The 20,078-nt window shown below is 44.9% G+C and overlaps 1 protein-coding gene across 1 annotated transcript; it reads left to right on the top strand.

Moving 5' to 3' along the window:
* The first annotated feature begins 9,181 nt into the window (after positions 1–9,181).
* Positions 9,182–19,713, top strand: B3gnt6 (UDP-GlcNAc:betaGal beta-1,3-N-acetylglucosaminyltransferase 6). The gene is made up of 2 exons (XM_034494755.2): positions 9,182–10,092; positions 15,678–19,713. Exon 2 carries the CDS (start codon positions 15,678–15,680, stop codon positions 16,854–16,856), a length of 1,179 nt encoding a protein of 392 aa, XP_034350646.1. The 5' UTR covers positions 9,182–10,092; the 3' UTR covers positions 16,857–19,713.
* The last annotated feature ends 365 nt before the right edge of the window (positions 19,714–20,078 follow it).

Below are 20,078 nucleotides of genomic sequence, written 5' to 3'. Positions count from 1 at the left end.
AGTTAATAACCAAATATTCTGAAAACAAAATTAAACCAAACATTCTGAAACCATAGGCACCAAAATCAAAAGTGGACACCATACTGCCAGCTACTCACCAACTCAGAATAAACCAAAGGACTGTGGCCCAAACAAGTCCAAGTCCCTGAAAAAGCTTACCAATATCTATATGAGGAGATAACACTAAGTGGTTGGGCATAGTTCTAGTATCTAACACCAATCCAGGCTACTCTTCTGGTGAAAGGCGATCATCCTTGGAGCACCATGGTTAGGTGTCAAAACATCTGTACATGGGGCTGGGAAGATAGGTCAGTGTATAGAGCGCTTACCCATCATGCATGTATAGGTCAGTGTATAGAGTGCTTACCCATCATGCATGTATAGGTCAGTGTATAGAGCGCTTACCCATCATACATGTATAGGTCAGTGTATAGAGCACTTACCCATCATGCATGTATAAAGCCCTAAGTTCAATTCCCAGAAACATACACACAACACAGATCTGACTTCAAAGGGAACTAAGAGTTTATTCTGGAACCAAATATGAGCGATCATGACCTAGAAACAGATTCAGATTGACCAAATACTATATTCCCATGCAGTAACAGCTTCATAATGTTTTTATAGTTAACAGAACATGGGGCTAAAGAAATGGCTTGAGAGTTAAGAACATTTTTGTTCTTGTAGAAAACCCAGGATTACTTCCCAGCACTCACATCAGGCAGCGCCAACTGCTTGTAATTCCACTTCCAAGGGATCTTCTTTACTCCTGCTGAAGGTTTGCAAATGTGTTACAGACATAGATTCATCTCTTCAAGCAATAGGAACTTCTTGAACCATCTTGTAGAACTAGAATTGAGAAAACAACCAGTGAGAGAATATGCTACCTCTTTTAATTTTTATTTGTTTGAAGCTCATGCCAGTATACAAAAGATGCTTTGTAGACCATCACATTCCTCTATTCATTTCTCCCAGCATGGGCTTGTGAGATGACCTAGTATGTTAAGGTACATGTGCTAAGCCTGATGACCTGAGTTTGATCCTTGGGATCCATGTGGTAGAAAGAGAGAACCAACTCCTGCAAGCTGTTCTCTGACCCCCACTGATGTGGCATGGTACACACACACACACTAAATAAGTTTAATTAAAAAACAAAAATGCTGTCTCTTGCTATTACTGTCTTTAACTGGCATTTTGGGAAAGTTGTTTGAGTTTAAACTTGAACACTTAGATCTCCCATAAATTCCATCCTGATCAAACATACCACAGTAGATTTTAAATTAGCTGCTTCCTTTTCCCACCCCCACTTCCATGATTTGAGCCCAGCAGCTCTGTATGCCCAGGCACAGTGGCAACAGTTCATTCTGCCTCCAATCCATCCCATGAGCAGTGAATAAAGTGTGGGCATTTGAGAATGGCTCTGCCATTGGAGAGGTGGCTTGGCCTGCTCCCAGGGAATGTCATTGTGAAACCACAGCAGGGTGATCCCCAAGAGGGAAGTGCAGGTTACTAAAAGCACAGGAGCAGGCCTCTGTCCTGGCCCAGGATTTGGCAGGCAAATTCATCTGTGTGAATGAGGGGCATGGGGGTAGTTAATGTTGGGTAGATGAGGGTCCTGTACTGTCAGGGCCCAAGGCGGAGTGACCCACCCCAGCTCCTTTTCCCATGTGTTGAGAACCACTCTACGCCACGTTTGGGGGCCAAAATGTTGGGGACTTCTCTATCAATGTTGGAATCCACACTGCCAAAAGCTGCTCAGGTCCATGGGTCAGGGTTCAGCAAGAGAGAGAGTGAGGACGGAAAGAGTGGAGACCAGAGTGTGATCCAATCCCATTTATTCTTCAGTCTCTCTTCTTCTCTCCAAGTCCCTAGTTCCAAGTCCCTAGTTCCTAATTCTAAGTTGCTAGTCTCTTTCCCAGTTCCAAGTTACCTGCCTCAAGTCTCAAGTCTCAAGTACTCTTCCAAGTACAAGTGTCTAATTCCTAGTGCCTCCAAGTTTCCAGCTCTGTCTCCATTCTCAAGTCTCAATTGCCAAATGTCTAATAATTCCTTCTGTCTGCCTCTTGCCTTTTATATGTCTCACTTCTAAGCCACACCTTTAAGTCACACCTTTAAGTCTTGTCTCTAAGTTACACCTTTAAGTCTCACACACCCAAGGGAAGATCCTGGGTATCTAAAACAAGATGTTATCAGAGTGTGCTCAGCTATTCTAGGCTATTGTAAACAAGTCTCTTGTCAGGGTATATGGCTCAAGATGGCTGCAAGGATGATAGCTGCCGTCTGTTGGCTCCCCACACCCATGGGCCTGGAACCAGTTATGGCTCAGTGCACTTAAAATAGCTAAGTGCTGCTGAGGAATGGCCTTCCATCTGCCCCAGGCCCTGTTCACTTGGAGCCCATCCAAGTGTCAGCTTGAGGAGGATGCATGCTACTCCGTCAAGTCTTTTGGGGGCACTGAGTGAACCTTACCCTTTTTTGTAATGGTTGTATGTGGCCAGTGCTATAATGGTTAGTCCACATTGCCAGCTCCATAATGGCCTGCTCTTCACAGCTACACTCTACTTGTGCACAAAAGTCAGCTCCTCATCTTCCCAGTCTTAAGTACAGGATTTCCTTGGCAGCCTCTAGCTTTTTGGTCTATGGCTTTAGGACATTGTCCCAGTCAGCACTCTGTTGCTGTGAAGAGGCACCATGACCATGGCAACTGTTATAAAAAGAAACCGTTTAATTGGGGCTTGCTTACAATTTCAGAGGTTTAGTCCATTATCCTCATAGAGTCAAGCATGGCAGCAAGCTGGCAGACATGGAAGCTGAGAGCTCTACATCTGCATTCACAGGCAGCAGGAAGAGAAGGCCACTGGGCCTGGCTTGGGCTTGGGAAACCTCAAAGCCCACCTCCAGTGACACACCTCCTCCAAGGCCACGCCTCCTAATCTTTTTAAATAGTGCCATTCCTTGATGACTAAGCATTCATTATATAATCCTGTGGGAGCCATTTTTATTCAAATCACCACAAACACTACAAACCAACAACAACAGGAAAGAAGGGGTAAGGGCTAGCTTGGAGCTGGTGCTTTCTGGTTGAGAGCTTGCCCATCATTCCCAAGTGCTCCAGGGAAAGTGAAAGTAGGAGGGGATAGAAAACAGGAATATTCCATGGTAAGGTAATCTTGGTAAGGAAATCTTGGTAAGGAAAAAAGTTTGAAGGCATTGTGTGTCTTTAACTTAAAGTTTTGTCTGTTTAGTTTTTGTGTGGGAATATATATATGTAAGAGCCAAAGTTAACCTGTAAGCCCCACTTGCCCAAGGATAGATAAGTTCCTGGAATGTTAGGGACTATGCTTCTTGAGAAATAACAAGCCACATATTTTTACTCCCCTAAACAAGTTTATTTATACCAGATGTGCTTGCTTGTGGGCGAGAGGTACATGGGCAGCATATATGTTAGGATACATGCTTGCCCCTAATTAAGCTGATGGGAAATGCAGTGTGGGCTTTGACTTTTAAAGCCTCTGCAAAATGTTACTTGTATCCGTTTCTTGGGAAGCCAGGAGTGGCCCTGGCCTGAGTTCATCTTCCAGGCCAGCATTTAATTTAATTAATTTGGCTCAAAATTGTGGAACTGATTTTCTCTAGTGAATTTCAGGTTTAACATATTCCACGTGTATAGGAGAGGGCCCCTCAAAAGCCAGAAGAGGACACTGCTGTTGGGAATAGCCCTAAGTTGGTGCCAGGAAACTGCTAAGTCCTCTGGAAGAACAGCAAGCACTCTTAACTGTTAGGCCATTTCTACAGCCCCTGAATTAAAGTTCTTAAGATAATACATATGGGTGTACGTGTGTATCTGTATTCCTGGCTGGTGCTTACCAAATGTGTTATAACCATAAATCAGAGTCTAGAGGGACCTCTCTGGGATTTCCAGATTCTCTATTTGAACAAAGAATTGCACCTGGGATACATGGTTAGTGATTAAAAATAGAGGCCTTTTACTAAAACAATGATGCTTCTCAGAATAGAAGTGCTTCCCAACCTAAAGGACTGGGAACAGTCCAAGGTTCAGTCCTTTGTAGATTTATCTTCTCTGGCAGAAAAAGCACAGGGCTTTTTCTGCACATGCTCTTTTTGTTGTGTGTAGCCTATAGCTGGAAGGATTTCTAGTCTTCCTTTGCTATTGGTTTTATCATACATCTATCTATGCCTTATTCTCCTTTCTCTTCTATAAGGGAATACAGCCAAAGAGTCCCAAAGCAGTTTGTGAAACTGTATTTTGCTTTACAATTCTGATTTCTGAGTGTGCTTTACTTGCAGCTGACATGAGGGATAACTTCTAAAGAATGCATTTCTTTCACACTACTTATTTATGTACTGGTGAGCCAAGTGTTATTCTGCATAAAATATGTATAATAAGAGGCATATCCTTTGTGACAAAACTCTTAAATTTTTAAGACTCAGGTTCTGTAGCATCAAAGTCAGATTAAGAATAGAGCAGCATACCCTAAGGCTGTGGGCTTTTAAAACAGGTTTTTGAAAGTTCATCTCAGCATCACCACTAGGGATGACTGGAATAAACTTTCCAGCACCTCATTGGAGATACCCCTAGGGGACAAGATTGCAACCACTTATTCAAAGACTTTATTGTTAAAAGTCAGACCATATGAAAGCCAAAGCCAGGCTCTTGGCTGTTGCTAATTCACTTTGACTCCAATGTCTCTTAGTTTTTCCTTTGTGGGTTCCACATGGACATTACAAGGTTTCGACATTATTACCCTCCCTTCCCTTCCTTTGACTTCCTCATAACCAGAGTGTTAAATACCTAGTAAACAAACCATGCTTTGTCTGTGTCCCATCAAGGTAAACATGGATACTATGTGACTATAAAAGGGGCATCTCTTTGCACATGGGAATATCCTGTGTTGCCATTTTCACTCTAGAAAACAGAAATCAATTCCACTTTAAATGTTTTGTGAAAGAAAAAAACTAAGTGAAAGGTATGGGTGAGCATCATTAGTAACTATACATGCAGACCCTCTTCTTGGTGCTGTCATGAAACATCCCCACCAGAGGATGGAATCCTTTCCCCCTGTGATATACTGGAGATCATAGGTAAGCATGTGTTTAACAATCTACAGATGAAAGACTGGTATCAAGTCTAACAGAAGTAGATCAGATGTTATAGTTTAGCCTTAGCCAAAATTCCAAGGCAGTCTGTGTAAGGAAAAGTATCTGCTCAGGACCCCCAGTCCAGGTTCTCAGCACAGAGATTTCTTTCCCCTAAAGGGACAGAGGACAGGGAATAGGAGACAAAGAGAGGAGATAGAGAATGAGGGAGCCAGGGAATGAAACAAGGGAAAGGGGGCAAGTATATTTGTCCCAGAATGGGACAAAGGACTGCCTCTGGATAGAGAGGAGAAAGATGTGGCGAATAGGAAAATTAGGATGTGTTTCATTTTAATTGAGCATGTTAATTAGGAGAACCAAAGGGGCTTTTGATTGCTGGGTTTCAGTACTTTAATACCTGGACCTTGGTGGTCAGCCTCAGGAGGATGAAGTGGCCAAATAAGGGAATAGATGTTGGAGGCTAGCTTTAGAAAAATAATGTAATGGCTTTTAGCAAGGCAAAGAGAATTGGAAAGAAGAACAAAGCCTGCCAGAGCCATGCTCGCCATGGCCACACTAGAACTGGCCAGAGTCCCTTCATCCTGGGTTTTCCTTATTCAGGGAACTTTTTTTTTTTTTTTTTTTTTTTTTTTTTTTTATAAGAGGTCAAAGAAAAGGGGAGACAAAACCTTCAATGCACAGTACATAAAAATTTCTAGATAACTACAAATGTCTATAATACCAACATCTGAAATTGTCGAGCATCCCCAAAACTGTCTTAATCATTTGTCTTGGGTTTTGTTTTGAATTCTTTCACTCCATATTATTCAGCTCTTGAAAGCAATTATTTGTTAAATCTGCCAGTTTTAACTCTCAACTCCACTCCACGTTTTCATGACAGGATTTTTTGTTCCACTTGCCGCTCAGTTGGGAGAGTGCTTGCCTATCGTACAGGAAGCCCTGAATCCCCATAAAACCTGAAATGGTGATGCATTGTCTAGTCCTAGTACTCAGGAAGTAGAAACAGAAGTGTCAGAAGCTCAAGAACATCTTTGGCTACATAGTAAGTTCAAAGCCAGCCCAGGCTATGTGAGATCCTGTCTGAAAAACCAGAGAGAGGAAGAAGAAAGTACCAGTTGATATTATAGTTGGCAGTGATAGTTCTCTGTTTATTTACCTCTGTCAATGTGTTCTGCATTGTATCAGTGATGTAATGGGTTTCATAATTTCATCTTCTAAAATTAGTTTAGTCATCATTTGCAAGTAACTAAAATTTTATAACTTTTTGAAGCAGATGTACTTCCAGATGTTTACGAAGGGGCCATTTTCATCTCATTGTCGCAGTTGTTTGAGTCAGGGTCTCAAGTGGCTCCAGTTTGCTGTGCAGCCACAGTTAATCTTAAAGTCCGTCCACCTCCCTCTCCTACTACTGAAAGTTACCCTACCCTTGCTTTATGTAAGCAACTGCAAAGTCAAAATTTGCCATTATTCATTTTTCTGGGAAGTTTCAGTGATATTTAAATCAGCACACTTCCTTTAAGAAAGGAAAGGATATCTTTTTTAAATTATTATTTTATTCACTTGTTTATTTTGCTTTTTTGTACATGTCTACTTCACCCAAACTGGCCTCAAACACATGATCCTCCTCACTTCAGCTTCCTGAGGAACTGGATTTCAGGTGCTCACCACTGCCCAGCTCTCTTCTTTCCTTTTTGAGCTCTGACTGTAGCTCCACATGGGTGAGCTGTTGGTGTTGCAGACGTCTGAGCATGCTTCTAGACATTCCCAGTTCCAAACAGTCAGCACGTGGTAAGGACACTGTTTATCATGAAGTTCAAATTAAAGGTGCCATTCTCGAAGTGGATCCTAAGCACTGGCTTTGAAATCTTGAGGCTGTTAAAGAAAATGTGGGAACTGTAAGAGACAGCACCTTTCACCAAGGTGGACTCCAAGAATAAACAGATCCCCGCTATCCAGAGTAAAAGCTAAGCAGACCCTGACTGCCATCCAGTGCCGTATGGTGAAGTTTTTGCTCTCTTACTTACACTTCTAGAACTGTAAGCCCTATTTAACGCTTTATTTTGTAAGTTGCCTTGGCCACAGTGTTTTATCACAGCAACAGAAAAGTAACCAATATGGAATAGTTATGTTTGTGTGTCAAGTTGACAAAAGTTCAGTTGTACTGGTTGTTTTTTGTCAACTTGACACAAACCTACACGTATTTGACAAGAGGGATTCTTGAGTGAGAAAATGCTCCATCTGATTGGCGTATAGATAAATCTGTGGAGTATTGTCTTGCTTAATGATTGGCGTGGGAGAGCCCACACACTGTGGGTAGTATCACCCCTGGTAGACGACTCTGAGCAAGCAATGGAAAGCAAGCCAGTCGGCAGTACTCTCCTATGCCTTCTGCTTCAGATCCTGCCTCCAGATTCCTGCCTTAAGCTCCTGCCCTGTTTCTTTCATCAGTAGAGTGTCACCTGAAAGTTGCAAGCTGAAATAAAGCCTCCCCCACTACCACCAAGTTGCCTTTGGTCATGATGTTTTATCGTGAATTTTCCTACCAGTATCCCAGAATGACCTCAATTTCTAGACTGTTCTGCCTTACTCCCAAATAATCCCAGACATGGGCCACCGTGCCCAGCAGGGTGAGCATGCTGATGGGAAGTATAATATTGATAAATAAGTCTGAAATTCAGCTGAAATCTGAGGTCAAGTTATAAACTTGAGGAACATAGATAATAGTGGAAATAAGGGAGCCCACAGAAGAGATTTTTGGCTAAGACCCAGAAACTGAGTCACCCCAAGATGTGGGGGGAGGAATGGTGACAATGGTGATAGAAAAGTGACCTTGTCAGAACAAGGTCAAAACAATGATACATGGTGAACAATGCCTTGAGGAACTGTGAGAGAGGCTCCAGGAAAAAGGCTAAGGGCCTTTTACTTCAAGTGCATTTTGTTCCCTGGATTGTTCTTGGATGTAATTTCATATCTCCTGTGACAAATATTTGCATTCAATTTATAATATGTTTATTCTCGTTGAATGTCAGATTGTTGCTATAGAACCCAGTCTGTTGAAAGGATATGCTGAGTGCCATGTCTGACTGCTCTCTATCCAGAGACAGTCCTTTGTCCCACTCCAGGACAAATACCCCTTCCCCTTGTACCTTGCCCCTTTTCTCTCCTCTCCTTTGTTCCCTGCCCTGTCTCTCTCTTCCTCTATCTTCTGTCTTTGTCCCTATCCCTCTGTCTCTCTGAGGCAAATAAGTTTCCTTAGTGCTGAGAACTTGGTCTTGGGGGTTCTAAGCCAATACTTTTCCTTTCAGTGTTCTTACTGTACTCTGAATCTGGGTATGACCTTCTGTTTGCTTTCCCAGATACAATCTATAGTATGTGCCAGCCAATTGTGTTTAAATTGGTCTGCCTTGAGAAAGTTCTGTGAAAGGGCTGCTCTGCATACTGGTGTTTATTTACATATTTTTTCTGATCATGTTTTTCTGAACTCAACCAGTATTCCTTGGATCACTGCTTTCTTTGTTACATTCATGTGTAAACAAACACCGAACCTGAAGTAAGGTTGTCTACAGCATTAGACTGTAGTCAGTCCCATTCTTTCAGATTCTCAGATCTCAGGTCATAGAGACACAAATCTCTACATAGGCCAACAAAAGTCAACAGACCCTCAAACACTTCAAAGAAATCCTGAAGAGACCCACTGGCTGAGCAGGGTATGGCTGACAGCAGAGCTAGACAGGGTTGGCATAAGCAGCTTAGCACACAGCTGGAGCCCAGGGGTGTTAATCCTGTCAGGCCATCCTTGGCCAGATACATCATTTCCCTGCTGTGTATGTGAAAACCTGGGATAGGAGCCTGGTCCTTCATTGAAGAGCTGTGAAATTGTGGTCAAGTCACTTAACTAATATTTAGATTCTATGTCTGTTAAATGTAGGATTGGCATTCTGCAACATAAATCCTGGAGTAGCTTCTGAACAACATCCTTGTCATAACATTACCTAGCCTGGGACTGTTGAGTACCTCATAACTTCTGGGCAGACACAAAGAGCCAGCCTTTGTCCTAGTGCCCTCACTAATCTGTACAGGCCCAGAACAAACATCAGGGGCTGGCTGTGCCCACAAAAATCTGTTTCCACTGGAAGAAGTAATAAGTAAGGCTCTTATGATACTTCGGCCTTTCACACTAAGGTGTGGCAGAATAGACACTGGACCTTTTACACCACCTGCTATAAAGGAAAGACTAAGAAAGAATTGATTTGCTTTAATAATCCCTCTGAATAGCACATCCATTTTCAAAGCTACTCTTCCCCACACCTTTGTCTGCATCAGTTCTGATCAGAAACTTTAGAGAGGTCATAACTGTTTGCCTTAGTCTTCATTGTATTCTAGTAACCTTACCCCTAGGAATCCTTCTCCCTTCCTCAACTTACTCTCAAATTTCACAGAAGATATTTCTGCTAAGAGTTTTCAGGGAGCTTACAGAAAATGGGCTCAAATCCAGTCAACTACCCAGCCTCAAAAATGGGGGCCCCAGTCCAGGGGAGGAATGTGGTGAAATCCCTTCTGGAGACTGGTCCTGCCCAGCCCCTTCAGAACATCACCCTTTCATGAAGTTCCTAGTAAGTCTTCAGACTCCCCTGACCTTCTAGACACAGCCCATTAGAAACCTTTGCACTGCCCCTCCCTTCTCAGTCTGTCTCCCAGATCCTATCAGCAAAAGCCAGGTAGAGGGGTTAAAGAATAATCTTCCAGAGGAGGCAACATCCAAGCTTGATCTGAAAATGCAAGCAATTAGTTGCACGGACTAAGAAAGCTTATGGCTACCTTCACCCTAACCCTGAGGAGGAGGAGTGATGGCCTGGATTGGTCAAATGCAAGAATACTAAACTAAGCCACTGTCACAGGGGTGGAACCCAGTGTGGGGCAAGGGTTGTTCTGCTCTGGGGTGGCACAGGCCTGATTCTGTCTCAAACACACAAGGTAAGATGGAGTGGGTGGGGTCTTCTTAATGAGAAAAAATAAGTACGTATTCTGTTACTGTGTGTGAGAAAGAGACAGGGGTCAAGGAAAGACGGAGGGAAAGAGTGAGAGAGGGAGGGAGGAGAGAGGAAGAGAGAGAGAAAGAGAAAAAGAGAAAGAGAATGAGAGAAGGAGAGAGAGAACATGGAGGTCAGAGGACAACTTGCAAAGTTCTACCATGTAAGTCCTGGGGACAGCAGGGCCATCTACTGAACCATTTTGCCAAACCTCAGGGTTATTCTTTGGGGGATTAATTTACCCTCCTCTTACCCCACTCCCTTCTTAGAGAAGAAAACTGCACAGTTCATGAAGCCCCAAGGGGTTCGTGGAGTGCTGGGGAGTGGCCAGACACCAAGAGACAGAAAAGTTACTTTGCCTATTATGTCTTCTATTCAAATACTACCCCCACCACAACACTCTGGCATGCTGCTGCAGGACTGGGGCAGCCCTGCCATCTGGGCTGCAAACCAAAGGAGGAAATAGCCTAAGTAGTTTTTAGGAAGGAAGAAGGTAAATCCAGAGCAGAGAGAACCTTATTACAAGTATAGAGCAATAAGCATGGGCTGCAGCCCAAGGACCACAATTCGCCAGTGGGAGGATGGAGTCCTTCAGAGGATGGCTAGCCTGGCTCCAGGAGGGTGCACTTATTAGCACTAAAGTTACTGTGGCTCTTAACCCCTGGCAGACATGTTTCTAAGTACTTAGCATGGGCTATAGAGACAACCTGCCCAATCCCACAGATAAGGCTCAAGAGACAGATTGCCCTCTTTCATCCAAGTTCAGTAGCCACAGCACCAAGGAGACAGATCTGTTGACCTGAACTTACCAGGAGGTGACCTGAAGGAGCTGGTACTGGAGCTGAGTTCAAGCTGAGGAAAGGGAGCAGGGCCCATGGAGACCAGCAGAGCTTTAGGTTAGGGGCTCCAGGCACCTGGAAGAGTAGTTTGAGAAAAGGGGGAGGGGTGCAGCAGAAAGGACCAAAGAGAAGACAGTTGGTTTCAAATTAGAGCCAAGTCAGAGGTTGTACATCTTAAGCACAAAGCAAGCTAGCTCCGCCCTCAGAATAGGCTATGCCTGTCCGTCTCCTCATCGTTTCCCTCTTTATACACTGAAAGTTGGCTATGCTCCAGGTTCTTCAGACAGACAGACAAAAAAAAAAATCTCTTCTATGAAACCAAATCTACTGATGCATTAAGATTGAGAAAATTTTTCTTTCTAGAAATGACTACTCAAAGAATTGAAAACATGCATTAAAACAAACAACAACAAAATTACCTACAAAAACATTTTTTGTTATATATAGTCCAGCACGTCTCAGTCTCCTTCCTGAATGCTGGATTACAGGCTGATTTACACAGATGATTTAGAGAAATGCCTTTAAATTATGTTTTAAGATGAGAAGAATAGGTAAAGGCAGGGAGATTAGAAGTTCAAAACTAGCCAAAGCCATATAAAACCCTGTCTTTAAAAAGCTAAAATAACCAGGGCTTGGTGGTGCAAGCCTTAAATCCCAGCTCTTTGTGAGTTTCAGGCCAGCTTTGTTTACATAGTAAGTTTCAGAATAGCCAGTCTCAAACAGTAAAATTAAAATAAACGTAAAATATAACAGTTTAACCACCATTTATAAGGCATTTATCATTTGTATGATCACTGAGAGATGTTATGTTTTTCTGGGGGAAGGGGACTCAAACCCAGGGGGTTAACTAACCCATAGAAAAGAGCTGAGACTCAAGCCCAGTTATTCAGACTCCAAATCCTATATTCATTCATATTTTATACTTTTTATTCACTGAAAAAGTCTTTATAGGCTGCCAGTGTAGCTCAGTTGGTAGAGTGCTTTCCCAGCATGTATGAAGCAGTGGGTTCTATCAGCAGTACCACATACTCTGGGCATGGTGTTGTACACCTGTAATTCCAGCACCTGGGAGGTAGAGGCAGAGGGATCAGAAGTTCAAAGGTATCCTTGGATATGAGAGTTTGAAGGCCAGGCTGGAGTACTTAAGACCTTGTCAGAAGAAATGGGGGAGGAGGAGATAGGAAGGAAGGAAGGAAGGAAGGAAGGAAGGAAGGAAGGAAGGAAGGAAGGAAGGAAGGAAGGAAGGAGAAGGGAGGGAGGGAGGGAGGGAAGGTAGAAAGATTGGGAAGGGGAGAAAGGGAGAAAGAAAGAAAATTGAGATAAAATTACTGTCCCAAATTTGCTAGGCACAGGCATATGCACTGAGTAGCTATGACAGTGACATGGGCACCATGTGTCACTATCCTCTAATGCTCCAGCACCGAGGCAGGACTGAGAAACAGTGGAAATCTGCAGCTGGTTTTTCTAACATGCCCAGCCGTGCCACCTATAAGTGTATGCACAGCCCTCTGCTTGTCATGGCAACTAACTGGTGCCCTGAACACCTGCTTGGTGCTCGTTCTGAGCTGGACACTGTATGGATTGTAATATACAAGTGCGAGAACACAGTCCATTCCAGTAATACCTAACATATCAAGCTATTATCTAAAAATATATAATAAGCACATGTTCTAGAACATTCTTTAGCACTTGACAGTCCTACTAGTTAACATTTACTAACTTAACATTACTAACGTGCCAAACACTATATTGTTATTATTTTCATTTTGGTTTTAAAAACTTTTTTACTGTTGTCATTATTGTTCAATGTTATTTGTGATATATATATATATATATGCCATAGCATAGGTGTAGAGGTCAGAGGGCAATCTGGGAGTTTATGTGGATCCCAAGGAGCTAACTCAGGTCATTGGGATTTATGGCAAGCACCTTACTCCACTAATTTGTTTCACTGGCCCTCTTTGAGTTTCACTCAATAGCCTAGGCTCGCTCTAAACTCTTATCCTGCTCAGACTCCTTGAGTCTGGAATTATAGATATGAACTTCCACCCCTGGCTTCTGTACTGAATTCTTTGTACATATTACTATTTACTTGCCACTAAAAGTCCTAAGAGGACCAGGAAAGTAACTCAGTGGCACTGCACTTGCTTAGTGTGTGCAAGAACTTCAGTTTGATTCCCGGATACTAGACATGCTGAAAAAAAGGAAAGAAAAAAGAATGAAAAGTAAGAAAGAAAGGAAAAAGAAAGAGGGGGAGAGGGGGAAGGAAGGGAGAGAGAGACAGAAGGACAGAGAGAAACAGAGGGAGGGAGGGAGGGAGGGAGGGAGGGAGAGAGAGAGAGAGAGAGAGAGAGAGAGAGAGAGAGAGAGAGAGAGAGATCTTCAGGTGGGGTAGCATATATCCAGTTTTAACACTTGCTTGGCTGAGACAGAGAAAAAAAATCCAGAATCTGAAACTTGACTACAGAGTGAGGCCATGTCTCAAAAATTAAAAAACAAAAACAAAAAACCAAGCAAACAAAAAGCCTTTTGAGGGCTAGGTATGAAACAAGCCTATGTCTGCTTGTTTAACCATGCAGCTGGAAAGTAGAAGCAGGATTTGAACCTGGGTAAACAGCTTCCACCACACTGTTCCCTCAGCCTACAATGGTGAAGAATAGATTTCATCGTTGCCTCAGATGTGCTGGTGGGCAAGAAGGGGAGGCAAACTGACAAATTTGCCTGCCCTCCTTCAACCACCACTGAAGCTTTCTCGGGGTTTACCTCTTCCAAGTGTACTACAAAAGAGTAGTTAAGGCAGGAGAGATCAGTGCAGGCACAGGACAGTCCAGGTACAGGACAAAATTCCAGGGCAGGAGGAGGCATTTCAGATGGCCAGGTGAGAGAGCAGGATGGTAAATTCCCTCAATGCTCAAAGTTTACTGCCATTGCCTCAAACAGGGAGTGACAGCTGCCCATTCCTGCAATCCTAGCACTCGAAAGTGAAGGAAAGTGTCTTAACCAATGTTATTATTGCTGTGATGAAACACCATGACCAAAAGCAACTTGGTTTACATATCCTGAATAGTCTGCTGAGGGAAGTCAAGGCAGGTACTCTAAGAGCTGCTGTAGAGGCCTTGGAAAGGCCTTATTGGCGTGCTCCACATGGCTTGCTCAGCCTGCTCTCTTATAGAATCCAGGACTACCAGGTTAGGGGTGACACCATCCCCCATGGGCTGGACCCTCCCCCATCAGTCACTGATTAAGAAAATGCTCTCCAGGCTGCCCTACAGCTTGAGTGTATGGGGGGGGGGGGTCATTTCCTCAATTGAGGTTCTCTCCTTTCAGATGACTCTAGCTTATGTCAAGTTGACAGAAAAACTAGCCAGAACAGAAGAGAATCGGAAGTTAAAGGTCATCATCCTTGACTAGCATGGGCTAAGTATGATCCTTGGTCACACGATAAATACACATACAAAAAAGAGTAACTACTGTATGACAGTGCCAACGTGTACAATTGAGTAGAGAAAGGGTTAATTGAGTAGAGATTGGGATTTTTAGGTCAGAGGACATATGAGCAGGCTACTTGCAAGAAAGGGCCAGACCTTGAAGGATTGGAAAATAACCAATACCAACAGGCAGACACAGAAGCATATAGAGTGGAGGCTGCCAAAGAGTCATGATCCAGTATCATCCAGTGGCCACAGGATACACAATTCTCACCACATTCCCGGAGAGCTGTAATGTAATCCTTCATTATAGATGAGAACATCAAGACCAAAGATCTGATTGGCTTCCTTGTGGTACAGTTCCAAGCAATGACCAAGAAATGTAGTTCATGCCCTGGCCTCATGCCCCATTATTTGGCTGCATAGAGTTTATCAGAATCTGAATCTAAACCCAAGCAAGCAGTATTTGTCCCACTATATTGTCCTCCCAGCCAGTACTGGATCCAGCTGGACAGAAATGAAGAGGAAGGAATAAACCTGAGAGAAATATAGAATGCAGAATCAGCAGATTGTGGGGTGGAGATACTTCTGGTTGAGCAAACGGGGAATGGTGGTACCAATGACAGAGAAAGGGCTGGATGGAAACTCACAGCAAAATGGAGACTGACTCTGGATATGTGTCTGTCATCCTGGGTGACACCTAAGCAGGTATGCATCAGCCATGATAAACTCAGCTATGAAGGTGAGGTCACTCTCAGCTGTGGGAGACCTAAGATGCTCACTGTCGTCAGGAATTTGGACCCCACCTCACCCCCATTCCTTGTTCTGTTTTAGTTTGGTTATTCTCCTGACACAGCCTCTCGAAATGCTGGGATTATAGATTTGAACCACCACATCCAGTTTATATAGTGCGGGGTACACAAACCAGGACCTCCTTCATGCTAGATATAGTATTATACCAACAGAAGCAGGCCTTTTTGGTTTTTGGCTTTTGTTGGGCTTTTTGGTTGGTTAGTTGGTTGGGTGGTTGGTTGGTTGGTTGGTTGGTGGTTGTTTAGTTGGTTTTTAAAGCAAGATCTCATGTAACCCAGTATGTATGGAAGGATGACCTGAAATCTGAATCCTCCTGCCTCTTCCTTCTTATGTGCTGAGAGACTACTGGCCTAATTCAGATTCTGGGAGAGACCTGATAGGAATAAAGGATTCCGCTGGTATAAAAGACTCCTGGCTTATCTGTGACTCTCCCCCCCACCCCCCGCCAGATGGCTTTGCCCAGCAGCCGCAGGTTCAAGAGTCCCAAGACATTGGCTTTCTTTCTAATGGGTGTGATTTTCTTGGTGCTGAACCAGTGGCTCCTCCAGGAGCACACGCAGGAAAAAGCCAAGGGTCCCATGACCACTCCCGGGTCTTCCGCAGCTGCGGTGCAGCGTTCGCCTCTCCTTCAGGTGCCCCCCTGCGTGGCCAACGCCTCCGTGAACCTCTTGGCTGGCTTCCAGCTGCTGCCCACTAGGATCCAAGACTTTCTGCGCTACCGCCACTGCCGCCGCTTCCCGCAACTGTGGGACGTGCCGCATAAGTGCGCGGGGCCCCGCGGCGTCTTTCTGCTGCTGGCCGTGAAGTCCTCGCCTGCGCACTACGAGCGGCGCGAGCTGATCCGGCGCACGTGGGGCCAGGAGCGCAGCTACAGCGGCCGGCAGGTGCGTCGCCTCTTTCTGGTGGGGACCTCCCCTCCGGAGGAGGCGGCTCGTGAGCCTCAGCTGGCCGATCTGCTAAGCCTGGAGGCGCGCGAGCACGGCGACATGCTGCAGTGGGACTTCAGTGACACCTTCCTCAACCTCTCACTCAAGCACCTGCACCTGCTCGACTGGACAGCGGAGCACTGCCCGGGTTTGAGCTTCCTGCTCAGCTGCGACGACGACGTCTTCGTGCACACGGCCAACGTGCTGAGCTTCCTGGAGGTGCAGTCGCCCGAGCGCCACCTCTTCACCGGGCAGCTCATGGTGGGTTCTGTGCCCATCCGCGAAAGCTGGAGCAAGTACTTCGTGCCCGAACAGCTCTTCTCGGGCGTAGCTTACCCTGCGTACTGTAGCGGCGGCGGCTTCCTTCTGTCCCGCCGCACAGCCCGCGACCTGCGCAGCGCGGCACACCACGTCCCGCTCTTCCCCATCGACGACGCCTACATGGGCATGTGTCTGCAGCAGGCCGGCCTGGCGCCCAGCAGCCACGAGGGCATCCGCCCCTTCGGCGTGCAGCTGCCTGGTGCGCAGCGCGCATCCTTCGACCCCTGCGTGTACCGCGAGCTGCTGCTGGTGCACCGCTTCGCGCCGTATGAGATGCTGCTCATGTGGAAGGCGCTGCACAACCCGACACTGCACTGTAGCCACAAACACGGTGCAGGGTCTTCCAACGCCAAAGGAGAGCTGAACCCCGATTCACACTGATGTCACCTTGAGGATGGATCTGGAGAACACTATATCCTAGTGCATGTTCCTGCCCTTAAGTTCAGGGGTTCTGATCCTCTTGGTCAGAATATCTATCTGTTCACCCTCACACACCAGCCTTCCAGGGCATCTGTCTTCTATCCTCAATTCTTTGTGGGCAGCGAGAGAAAGGCATGGTGACCAAAGTCAGTGCCAGCTGCCAAATGCAGCGCAATTATGAATAGCCATTTCCACTCTTTGCTCCACCAATGAGTAGAGTTACTCTTAGAACTAAAGAGGTGTCTGGCAGCCGGGCTTCTACTATGCTCCAGGACTCTTGTGAGGTCAGTAAAAGGCGAAGGCCCTTAAGGGCAGCAGTGGGAGGCAGCTTTCTGTGAACTCCCATACAGCCTTGCCTCCCCAATGCTTTAGGAAGTGTATGTTTGAGTGAACAGTGGCCACCTGTCCCAGTGGTGTGGAGTATGTCTGTGAGAACATTATATTAGTTTCCTGTTGCTGCTATAACAAATTCTCGTTAACTTTCGAAGTCTAGGCACAAGCGCACTTATCCTATAGTTCTCTGACAACACGGGTCTCACTAGGCTAATGTCAAGATGTTGGTAAAACTGCTTTCTTCCCTAACATTCTATAGGGGAGAACTTCCCCCATCCCCCATTCCCCATCCCTAGCTTCTATGGGGAGAGGTTCTTCTCCTTCAAAACCAGCAATGCTACGTTTCTTTACAGCCAAATTTCTCTGACTCTTCTTTCTTCTCCTTGGTGTCGCTGAGCCGGCAAGCTGGGCTGAGGTTTCCTGGGAGCACCAGAACAGTTAGAATAGAATAGCGGCTGGACCATACCTCCTGTCACCTGCCCTCACTCTGCACGGTCACTCTCAGGGAGCGACCACCCCTGGGTGCCCCGACTGCTTTGAAAAGCCTAGCATAGCATCCTCTGACTTCCCAAAGACCTCAGGAGTTGGAAAAGATATGCCTGACTCACGACAATAGATCCAAAAATCCTATGTAAATACAATAGCCTCTAGAAGGCCGATGATACATGTCAACCCCCCCAGCCCTCCTGAGGCTGAGGCGCAGGGCCCTAAGTTCTAAGCCTGGGCTAAAACTACTATAACATGACCCTGTCTCAAAAGGAGAGGAAAAAGAAAAGCTTAGGCTTGCCTGAAATCATGTTGAATTGAGAAAGGCTTTGAAATACTGATTTTTTTTTCTGCCACTGGTTCCCAATTCCTGGAATTATAAGCCAGCTCCACCATAACCAGCCTCCAAAATTATTTTTTAAAATCTCAGAAGTTAGGCCTGGAAAGATGGCTCAGCAGTTAAAGACACTTACTGCCAGACAGCAGATACACAAAAATAAAGGTGTGAGGATTGGGGGGGGGGGGGGTGTTGTTTTGTTGTGTCTTAGAAGGGACAGGAGTGGTGGCTCCGTGCTTAAGAGGTCTTAATACTAGAAGACCAGGGTTCAGTTCCCAGAAGCCACGTGGTGACTCAGAAACATCTAGAATCCCTGTTCTTGGGGTCCAGTGCCGTCTTCTGGCTTTGGGGGATCACTCATGGATTCACGTAATGTTCATGAACTCACCCAGGTACATACACAGTTTCAATTTTTTTAAGCCTCAGAAGTTTACAGCTAAATCAAATTAACTTCTTTTTAAAATATGTATGTATGTATGTATGTATGAATGTATGTGTGTGTATGTGTGTGTATGTATGTATGTATGTATGTATGTATGTATGTATGTATGTAAGAAAGACATGATCTCACAAGGCCCAGGGAAAGCACAATTGGTTGCATAGCTGAGAATGGCCCTGAATTCCTGATCTGCTCTGGAATTCCAAGTGCTGCTTTTCTAAGTCGTTTTATAAGGATATCACCCCGGCCTCCATCCTGGAATAAAGTTCTTACATGACATAATCACACTTTAAAAAAATAATGTAGTGCTTAATTTTATATAAAGTTTAAACAAAAAAACATGTTAAAATAAGTACAACTTTGGCATATCAAAAATTGTCTCTACATATTTCAAAACATTCCTCTAGGGGGCAGACTACCTTCTTGAGGACAGGCTGCACAGAGACCCTTCACAGACAGATAACTGATTAAATTAGTAAGGAAATACGCCCTTTTCCAGATGCAAAATCAGTGTATAAAATAAATGTAGTATCTATATCAAGACATCAAGAAAAGCTTGCTATTGCTTTGTGGATGTCGATTTATTTTGGTTTCATTTGTTTATTTCAGTGTTTTGAGACAGGGTCTTGCCCTGTTGCCTGTTGTTCCACGCCTATGGAAGGGACATGGAAGTCTCTGACACCCACATGCCCAGGCTGGTCCTGAACTCATGCTTTGTAATCCCAGTGCTCAAGCTGAGGCAAGAGGATTGCCTAAGGTCTAGGGTAGCCTGGGTTACAGAGCAAGTCTCCAAAAACCAAAACAAAACAATGTAAAATGTCAGTATAATAGAAATCAATATACTTGAGACTGAGTATGAGAAGACACGTATAAAAAACAGTAATATGTTTTAAGATGTCTTTAAATATGTAAATTAATGTCTAGAGACAGCATGTCATCAAGCTATAGCTAAACCTCTGATTCATTGGATTCTCGTCGCCAGAAACAGTAACTATCAGACTGTTACGGTCTCCTGTGGTTAAGATGAACACTGATGTCCAGGTAGACAGGAGCGTTCTTCAAGATCACAAGGATCTACAGAGCATCAGGGACTAAGTACCCTGCCTCCTGCCTCTTCCTGAGCTCTGACCAGCCCCCACACCTGCTGGTCACTCATCCCCTGAGCAGAGAGCTGCAGAGGCCAGGAGCTTCCAGGAGGAGACAGACAGCAATTTGGTTGTCTGTTATCTTTATAGTGTCTGAACACTGCTGGACTGGCCCTGCTTTTGCCCTATAGTGCTTGAGGAACTGCCAGTCTTTCATCATTAAATCAACATCCTAGCAATGTCTTCCCGAGACAGGCCCTCTCCACCCTGGGACAGTCATTTCAGACTAATCCTGGCTGCTGTAGGCTGCCCCTCCCCCCCAGCTGTGCTTGCCTCAATACAAGAGGGGTCTTTCCAGATTTACCTCAGCGGTCCCACAAATGCAGCTGTGCTTCCACAGATGAAGATGACGTCGGCTTTGAGAAAGCCATCCTTGCTCTTTATTCTGCGCTCAAGACTTGTAAGCAGAGCGAAGACCAAGTGGAGATGTACCCACTTCCCTG

Source organism: Arvicanthis niloticus, chromosome 1 (assembly GCF_011762505.2).
Source record: "Arvicanthis niloticus isolate mArvNil1 chromosome 1, mArvNil1.pat.X, whole genome shotgun sequence".
NCBI lineage: Eukaryota > Metazoa > Chordata > Mammalia > Rodentia > Muridae > Arvicanthis > Arvicanthis niloticus.
This window is presented reverse-complemented; position numbering and strand designations above follow the sequence as displayed.

What these genes read in the sequence shown, in the direction of transcription:
- B3gnt6 (XM_034494755.2), top strand. Translation starts at nt 15,678, where the DNA reads ATGGCTTTGCCCAGCAGCCGCAGGTTCAAGAGTCCCAAGACATTGGCT.